Source organism: Pteropus alecto, unplaced genomic scaffold (genome assembly GCF_000325575.1).
Source record: "Pteropus alecto unplaced genomic scaffold, ASM32557v1 scaffold195, whole genome shotgun sequence".
Taxonomy (NCBI): domain Eukaryota; kingdom Metazoa; phylum Chordata; class Mammalia; order Chiroptera; family Pteropodidae; genus Pteropus; species Pteropus alecto.
In genome coordinates, this window is record NW_006438073.1 from 5348100 (window position 1) to 5357972 (window position 9873).

A 9873-nucleotide genomic window follows, 5' to 3' on the forward strand; every position below is an offset into this window, starting at 1 on the left:
GATAGATAGATAGATAGATAGATGATAGATAGATAGATAGATAGATAGATAGATAGATAGATAGACAGACAGACAGACAGACAGACAGTAGTCAAATGATAGATATAGGCAAACAGATAAATAGAAAGTAAAGGAAGGAGAGAGAAAGAGATTGAATTTTGGAGAAAGGTATCTAAATGATGGGCAGGGAAAGTTAATATCCAACCAATAAATAAATAGGAAATATATTTTTGTTATAGCAACAGAAATTCACAATATACAAATTCTAATTTTCTCTATTTGAAATATTCCACAATAAAAAGCTAGAGAGAGAATGCGAATAGGAGCATTTACAGGAAACTATGTAAAATAATAACGTACACTCTCTGGAGGTAGAATCGGGCTGGGAAGAGGGGCAGAAAGGGAATACACCACTTTCATATCTACAGACTTCTGATTGCTTTGATCTTTTAAAAAATATTACAACACATGTTCTTTTATTATTTGTGTAATTAAAAAAATAACAGCTAATTTTAAAAATAAAAATCGACCTTCTTTTAAATAATGACCTGGAAATAAAAATAAAAATCAATCTTCTTTTAACTAATGACCTGGAAATTAAGGGTGTGGATCTCTAAATTTAAAAAAAAAAAGTATCCAAAATATTTATAAAAAGACCGAAATATTAGTAACCTCCTGGCAGTTTTTCTTCACTCGTAGGCTGGGAAGAGAGTAGAAACTAACATTTTTGAGGTACCTGTGTGGTCGATGGTTTCGCATATGTCATTTCATTTAATACTCAAACGACGTGCAATTCATGTTCTCATCCTCACTTTTTCCTATGCTAGGACATCTATGCTCAGAAAGTTTTCACGACTCCCATGGACTAGGACAGAGGTTGCGACTGTCCAGTGCTCAGGCGCGACTCCCTTGTTTTGTGCGGTTTTATTATTTTATGCCGTATCCTACTTGATTATGAATTGATTTAGTAGCGAGTATCTCCCCCGGGGTAGGATTGGAAATTCCTCTCTTCACATCCTCTTTAAACGAGGTACCACCCTCCTCCCCAGGGTTAGGCAGCCGTTGCTAAGCGTCTCATGACTATTTTACCAGATCTTTAAAATTTACACAGTGATTTCACTGCCCTGTTTCTCGATGCTATTCTGAAAAATAAGTTCGATTAATTATCCCGGGACTTCCCTCAGAAAGTTCTATTGGTGTACTCAAACCCAGACCAGCAGCTCCTATCCCAGTGGCCGACTTCTGACAGGACTGGCCCATCAGAGGACAGGTGGACGTTTGTCTCGTGAAGTAAACCCAACAGATGCTTTTGCTTGTTTGGAAGTGAACTGATGGGCACTGGCTTCCTACTCACCTAAATCTACCCTCGCATCTCACGCTGGGACGATGCCACCTGAAATTTAGGGGGCGATGGGAGATTCTCCTTATGCACTGTCATTTTGTAAGCTAAAATTAAGTCAAGAAAAGAAATTTATAAAAGCCATCAAAACTGTGTGAAGCCCTCACGAGCATTACACCAGGGCAACGCCTCGTTTCATCTAGAAAGGGGAGACGTTTGGCTGACTGTGTCAGCACAGACAATTTCTTGGTTTGTATCAGGGTACGGGGGCCTGGTCAGGGGCAAGATGTCCAATCCTGTCACCCCAAGGAGAATATTCCAGAAGTTTAAACGCAGCAAGGGGAAGTGCTGAGAAAGGAAGTAGGGTGATCTTTAAAAAGACGTCCCGGCTTTCAGCGAGCCGCACGCCAAAGGAGCCGGTTCCAGTCTGGGATGCCCTGGGGCTGTCCCGGCCAGGAGGATGGACGGAAGAAGGAGTTGAGCCTTTCCGTCGGCGGCATAGGGCTGTAGCTATGTCGTGGGAACTCGGAGCCCTCCACCCGGGGTGCGGATTCTCTCCTATCACATTTGCCGCCCTCGCTTAGGAAGCGCCCCCACGCCAACATGTCAACAAGAGGACTTGATTCTTCTTCCCGATTCTACTCCGCTCACCGCCGTTTGATTAAAGCGTGAGAATGATTCACTCCTTCTCCATCCCTAAACCACTCGGGGCAAAAAAGGGGGAAGAGGGAGTGATTCGAGATCAGGACTCTTTCCGCCGATTCAGTCACATTAAAATTAAAGTTAAACAACAGAGTCTCATGGACATGGACTATAGACTAGTGGTTACCGGAGTGAGGGAGAGGGGAGGAGGGAGGTAGATGGAGTAAAGGGGGTCAAATGTGTGGTGACAGAAAGAAATCTAACTATGGGAGGTGAGCACGTTATGCAATATATGCAATATATATATTGCATAATGTGTTCACCTCCCATAGTTAGTAGTATTTGGTACTTGTGATGTCAATAAGATTCAAATCTATCACGTGGATGATAGATCTGAGTGGACAGTGGATAGTGAGTAATGAGACCACATCCTTATCACCTCAAGGAGCCTTTATCTCAGGCTCCATGGACGCCTGTCACAAATCATGGATTGGAAGCATTAGAAGAGGCTACTGTTGGTATGATGGAGTGGATGCCAGTCTGTTCATGAGTTGATCATATCATTTATTTTTGTGGTATGCCCCTGAGAGACTTCTGAAGTGAAAACATTTTCACAGCTATTTCACAGTAATTTTTCAGGCTTCTTGATATATATATATGTAGTTATATGTCGTTATATATAACTATATATAACTATATATAACTATATATACTGTTAAATCATACACCTGAAACTTACTGGATTTCGTTAACCAATGTCATCATAAGAAAAAATAATAATAAATAAATTACACACAATCGAGTTAAACAATTGGGAGGGATAGAATTTTGGAGGGGGAGGAGCAGACGAATGGTGTGCAGGGAAAATTAATATCCAACCAATATATTAACAGGAAGAATGACACCAACAAAAATTCAAGTTACACAAATCGTGATTTTTTTCTCTGTTTGTAACTATTCATAAGAAAAAAATGGGTAAGTTAATTGATTATGCCTAGTCCCTACTCTTGGAGAAAATCTAGTAAAAGTGTGATTTACAGTTTTATAAGTTAAGCACATTAATTAGATTCCATAGTTATTTACTCTGAAAAAAATAAAAAAATCTACTTTGCTCCAAATTGTTGAAACCTGGTAGCGTTTTCCCTTCTAAAACGGCACTTAATCATTATATCATTTCTGCTATTTCTTTGTTCACATTACCAGCTCATTCTCAAACCATCTGTTACTCAGTAGAATGTCATAAAGAACTTATACGCTGTAATGCTAATCAACCCTGCTAGGGTCTGGCAGCAGGTAGAGAAATGAGCCTAGAGACAGTTATTTTTGTTACCTCCGAGTGGGTTTTTATTTGACATCACGCGTGAGTGTGTTTGATCAAAACCAACTGTGATATTGAGTAGTGACAAGAATTCCTTCTAACTGGTGGTAGAATCTTTCGTAAGGATTTTCTCTTTTCTCCTTTGTTTTGTTCATCCACATTCCTATATACGTGGCAGGAAAAAGAAAACCCCAGCGTCCAGCTCTCACCTTTGAGGCCCCCGCCGAAGACGAAAGGAAGGAGCTCTTTGGGCGACCCCAAGGAGCCAAAGTGCCTTGCAGAGACACGTGCGTGTCTGTTTCAGCCGCATCTCCGTGCAGCAACAAGTGTTTTTTAATACTTCACAAAGACATTCAAACTCTCCAGAGTTATTTTCGTATACTGTCAGATAAGAGGTCTTTTCTGATATTGGAACCATGTCCCTGAGCCATCGGCTCCACAGACACCAGAGAAGCTCCCGCGCAATTCTCATGACGGCTCCGTCCAGAAAGCAGGGTGAGCAAACCCAGGATCTGGGGAAAGTGTACAGACGTGGCGTCATCAAATCCGATCAGGGAACCAAGGCTCTGGACTGAGCGTTCTAAAGATTCGCGGGAGGATAAAGATTGGGGAATGCCGTTACTGCAGGGACCGGGGCGCACGGTACCGAGCTTCCCTTCTCTGCTCACCTTGAGCTCCGCGAGCCCCTGTAGCATCTTGGGCGACAGCGTGTTTGGGCCTCGTTCCATAAATAAGAACAAATCTGTTATACGATGGGACGGTTTGATTCCGTTGTTTATAAAATCAGGTTTGGTCCTGAGATGACTCGGGACAGTTTTGACCCTCTGTTAGTCAACACCTTGAGCCACATATTCAGTTCTTTACTGAAGAAAACCCATGGACTATGGTTTCATGGGTCTTAAGATTTTAACCACAAAGGTATATTTATCTTATATTTGTGAGTTCAGTTCTATGTCGGTGCCCACAGTCAAAAGTGAAAAACAGGCACAGCCTCATTCAGTCTTGATACTTTTCACTTGTTTGGGGAAGTAGCTTACATTTTAATTTACAAGAAAGGTCAATTATATTCACACCTAAAAGAATTAGCAGAAACTTTGTAAGTGACTTTATAAATACTAGTAAGGGATTCGATCTTTCTTTTTTTTATCGCTGAGACTTTTGAAATATGGAGCTTAACTATAAACATGCTATCTTTTTCTGACGTTCTGCTGTATACGGTACATTTGTTATATTTTCAGACTCAGTTTATATCTTACGCAGAATTTTTTACTGAGTTATTTTGTGTGGCCAGGCAAAATGGACACCAAGGGGAAATCTTGTCGAGGAGGAAGAAAATTTTCGTGTACGACGTGTGTGCTAATTGTAAAATAAGCTCTTTGATCCTCGAAATACATCCGGATGGAATGAGAATGTTTTAATTTTCAACAAAACAAACACGGCTCTTGGAGGACACAGCGCTACATTTCCCCTTTATTCACGCACACTTGCTTCGGGCTCTCCTCGCATTTCTCTTTGATGTAGGATGCCTGATGCTCTTCAGTACCTACCACCTTTGAATTGTATTTCGAGTTGATATTTTGGGCCTGATAACAATAAAAAATGGAAATTGTCCAGAAAAATCAGTATCGATCTTCTCTCTTCCTTTGAACACGGGTCCATAAAACACTATCCCCAAGTGACAGTGTCTGCTGCATACCTGGGCAGCCAATTAGTAATGGAGATGAGGTGGTTCATTGTTCCTTTACAGGCCATTGGCGCCACTCCTAGACCATAGGTGACCCAGAATAACATTCAGACTCTTGGCTGGTCTCGTGTTACACTTCCATTGCCCGATGTACCTCGTGATACACAACCCCGCCCAGTGTCCCCTGTACTGGGCTAACGTCAAGTTGTCCATAACAGATTTCACTCCCAGGAATAAAATTTGTTCTCATGACTCCCCATGCACATTACAGCTTTCAACCCGTGCATCTCAGTGCCAGGAATAAAGACATTAAAGATATGTGTCAAGCTGTCTTTCGCCACCAAGGTAGACATATGGGTGACTTATGAGGACTTCTCTATGATTTCACAGGCTTAGTCTCATACTATTCCTTGTGAGAAAGAGTGAAATCCCTAAAGGCTGTTGAGTTACACTACTTAAAACTGATAGGGTGGACGAAGAACATGAAAACAATGAAAATCGAAATGATTAAATCAAAGTAAATACAGAGTTTATTTTCAACAAATGTCATAGCTATGTGGCTTTATTATTATAGAATCTGGCAGTCCATGGGCAGGAAAAATTTATCCACGATAATACTAAAAAATGTTGAGGTTTGGCAGTCGATGGTAGCTAAGTACAGCGTCTTAGTTTGATTACTGTCAATTATTTCCGAGCATGCTCAGTTCCCTGCCCACGGTCCAGCATCCAGAGATGTTGACGCTTCATTCCATCTCCCATCCAGTTAATTATTTCTCATTATTCCTTCGATCCAAGTAACAAACCATGAAACACGGACATAGACACCAGGCTTATTGGGGCGTGCACAGCCAAGACCCCAAGAAGTGACTCCTTGTAAAATGTATTTGTCCTTCTCGAAGCAAACCAGAGGCCCTCCACTGTCACCCTGCGCAGAGGGAGGGAAAAAAATGTGAGGATTAAAGCGCCACGCTGTTATTATGGGGTGGCCATCCTCCCGTTTCCCAAGCGTAAATCTTCCCAGTATTTAAACATTTCCAATAAAAAGGAATTTATTAACATATTATTTGAACTTCTTCTGTGTTTCAGTACTTAGCAGGATATATTCCACAAAACGACACCATTGAATGTTTGCCGGGGAAAAAAAAAATCCCCTGTGCATAGCGTACTCATCCCTTCCCGCCTCGAGGTTTGTCAGGCAGAGGAACCCCAAGAACAGTCGTACAGGACAAAGCTGGCCTTTGTCCTACACGCTCTCCATTTCCTCCTGGGAAGGCCACCCTCCCAGTCCCATCCACCGGCACGCCCCCGGAAGGCGTGCGCTGTGGCAGCGATGGGTCTTGCCTGGTCCCTAAGGCCCTTCTGGAGCTCAGGCCTTAGACAGTCTGAGTCAGTCCTCGGGAGCAGACCCAAGGCCCTTGCGGGCGACATTCAGACTGTGGCCTCTAGTCAACAAATTCTTCTCGAATCTGAAGCTTTGGGGCTCAAACGTCTGAGGCGCCAAGGCCGGCCAGCACGAGACTGCCTTGGACCTCTTCATTCTCTCTGTACCTGGCAACTGTCGGTGCCTCCGGACAAATGCCCGGCACAGAGCTCAGTCGACTTGACTCTCCCTTTCAGGATGTCATTGCGATTGCACACTTTGTTCTCAATCACGGGCAGCTGGGCTTCCTTGAGCACGCCAGCGCCAAAGGTGCCTGTGTTTCAAAAGAGTGAAGAAATGGTTACTGGACCCAAACCATGCTCGCAAGGAAAGTTCCAGAAGGACAGAGCCGCAGGGACAGTTCTCTTGTTTGTCCGTGAGATGGCAGAAAACAAGCAGTCAGTTCCCAATACCACTCAAACTTTTTTTTTTTTTAACCTTGAGAACATAAACCTTACATAACATTTCACGTTTCTAAGACCTGGATTTAAAACTCTGGGCTCCTTTATCGGGTATCGGGGTTTGTTTATATTGTTATTTGAGTTTCTTTTTTCTTTTTTTTTTTTAACATTAAGAAATAATTTTTTATTTTGTAAAGAGAGGTTGAGAAATACAACTGCTATTATTTTTATATATATTTTCTCTCAGGCTTTTTAAAAATGTTTCTTCTACTACTTATAATGCATAATTTTATACCCGGATTTTTTCACACAGTGTATCATCAGGACTGTTTTACAATGTTGCCATCGTCATAATTATTATTTTAATGGGAAGTGACAACTTAATGGATACGGAGTTTCCCTTCGGGGTGAGAAAAGTGGTCTAGAAATAGTGGTGATGGTTGCACAACATGATAAACGTACTAAATGACACTCACTTGGACTCTTCAAAATAGTTAAAATAGTAAACATTTTACTACAATATTTAAAAAAAATAGCTATTATTCGCAGGCAGTTAAACTTTTCGGGCATAAGCTCCTCACGCAGTGTGTGTCATTTAATCCTTACCGTGGTCCTGAGAAATGGGCATGTTCGTCACTCCTGCCACACAGGCAACGAACTGAGGCTTAGAGAGGGCGCGTGGTTTGCCCGAGGTCCCCCAGAGAGTGAGCACTGGACCTGGGATTGGAACCCACCATGCTTGCCGGCTCCCCCGGCTGCTTCCAGCATTCTAAGTCTTTGTTCATACAGTTTGTTCCTATTCCTCAATATTTTCTTAAGTCTAATTTCTCAGAAGTTATATAGAAGTTAGATATGGCTCCCCCCGCCTCACCAAATTATTTTCTAAAAGGGTATGTCATTATAAAATGTCACCAGAAAACAAACGAACAAAAAACCATTTCACCACATCCTTACTAGACATATAATAAGTTAAATATTTTTATAAGACATCTAATAATTTAAATATTTGTAAAATATTTGCTAATATCATGGGTGGAACTTGTCTCAATTCATTTTCAAATTTATATTTCTATTGCAATTAGGGAGAGTAAACATTCTCCTATGTGCCTGTTTCACTCATTTTTTGGTTTTTGTGTTTTTTTTGCAAAAAACTTCTTTTTAAAATTTTGTTTTGTTTTACTTTGGCAAATTGAAATAGAACACTTACAAAATCACCAGAGTAAATGCTGTTTTTCCAGATGGACACACCCAATCTTCCAATTTTGCAAGCCCAGTTTTCACCAGAATTTTGCAAAAAATTTGGCATTGCTGACATATGTCAGCCAAGAGATGAGGTCCTATCTCTTCTCCAAAGACTCTGAATAACTTGGATAACCGTCTTGAGTCTAGAGAACTGATACTCGATCTGGAGCTGACAGGGGCACGTAAGATGACTGCCATTTAGAAAGCAGAGGTTTGTCCCGGCCCTGGCTGGGCAGAGCCGCCCCGTGGAGGGAGGGCCTGATCACGGGAGCAGTGGGTGGGGGTGCATCTCTTGAATTGAGTAGATGTGTGGAGGGAGCAGCCTTCTCAAAAATTAATTTATTCAGGTGTCCTGTTCTTGCGTCTGCTTTTTAAGCAAGACAGACACGCTAATGCTAGTGACAAATCCACCCAAGTTGATGGGAAGTTGGTGTGGTCTGTGTGGAGGTGCTGCCATCCTGTGGCCACAGTGGAAATGGCATTTCCGAGGGTGGGGAAGCTGGGAATGACTAGGTGTCCTCTGGGGCCTTGGAGATCCCTGAAAACACCCGATGATTGCTGATGAGGGGCTGACCGGAATGGGGTCTCCACACCCCAACAGCCTCAACACAGGTTTACCTCGTTTTGGAATATCGAAGTCAGGGCAAGTCGAGATTGAAGGGGAGGGTGGGAAAATTTTGACCTCACACCAAGAAGCTGTGAACGGCGATTGATCTGATGTCATTATGGACATATAGAAAATCGGTAAACAGCCTGACTCATGTTTTGTGACTCCTCCTTGTCCAATGCATATACTAAAATTCATTTTAGTATATTCTCAGCGGACGTGGCTGAGGCCAGGAGACACAGGGGAGGGAGCCCAGCGCAGAAGAGTGTGGATGGCGGAGAGGAGGCAGAAGCAGCAGCAGATAGGCTCGAAGGCCAGGCAGGTATGAGCTCCGTCTGGGCTCAGCCACACACAGGCGATGTGATGTGACGTTCACGGGTGATGGTGACGGTGGGGAAGGTGATGGTGACGGTGGTGATGCTGGTGGTGAGGATGATGGTGGTGGTGGTCGTGGTCATATTACAAGCACAGGAGCTGCTGACATGCCATCTCTAAAGCACTGAGTACTTCATACGCATTACTCACAGGGACCTTATTAGGTGGTACAGATGAGGACACCGAGGCTTACAGAGATTCCCTTCCTAACGTCACATGGAAGATGGTAGAATCAGAACTTCCATTCCAGTCCATGTCATTTTAAATCCATACTTTCATCAGCCAGCAGATTTTGCAGCTCACTAAAAATGTCCCTTTTTTGGCTTAATCCAGTTCGCATTGGATTGTCTGCCACTTGCAAAAGAGGGTCATATGGGATCGACTATGTTCCCTGTCATTCACAAGACTTAGCGGTGCCCGGTGCTTTGTCCGCACTTTCTCATTGTTTCCCCACGGTGGCCCTGCAGCCCATTTTCCAGATGGGAAAACAAGTTCAGAAAGAGTTCGTGACTTTTCTAAGTACCTGCAGCTGATAAGTGGGAGTCAGAGTCCTGATGTGGTTGGCTGTCTCCTCGACCACCCACCCGGACCACCCGCCGGGCATGCAGTTCTCACCACAGCCCTGAACCTTCTCGGAGCCTCAGATCCCTCATTTGCAATATGGGAACAACAATGTCGAACTCACAGGGGTTTGTGGCGTTTAAATTTTTTTAAATGAAAGGAGCGGACCAGCCTGGCACATCCATAGTGTTGCTTCATTTGCCAAGTTTCCCTTTATTTCTTCTTAATCCTCACAGGTTCCGAAAAGCAGAAAGAGGGGATTTGGGAATCCAGGAGGTGAGGTT

The 9873-nt window shown here is 43.0% G+C and overlaps 2 protein-coding genes across 2 annotated transcripts in view; one reads left to right on the forward strand and one right to left on the reverse strand.

The window, feature by feature from the left end:
• The window catches only part of SLC22A3 (solute carrier family 22 member 3), a 45593-nt gene extending 40191 nt beyond the window's left edge, over nt 1-5402 (forward strand). Inside the window, exon 10 of the mRNA XM_006915039.3 lies at nt 3454-5402. Coding sequence (XP_006915101.1) covers nt 3454-3514 — 61 coding nt within the window. The 3' untranslated portion in view covers nt 3515-5402. The remainder of the gene's footprint in view (nt 1-3453) is intronic.
• Nucleotides 5403-5490: 88 nt separating this feature from the next.
• The window catches only part of PLG (plasminogen), a 36035-nt gene continuing 31652 nt past the window's right edge, over nt 5491-9873 (reverse strand). The window contains exons 19-20 of the mRNA XM_025049056.1: nt 6532-6677; nt 5491-5908 (exon numbers count right to left, since the gene is read on the reverse strand). Coding sequence (XP_024904824.1) covers nt 5747-5908; nt 6532-6677 — 308 coding nt within the window. The 3' untranslated portion in view covers nt 5491-5746. The remainder of the gene's footprint in view (nt 5909-6531; nt 6678-9873) is intronic.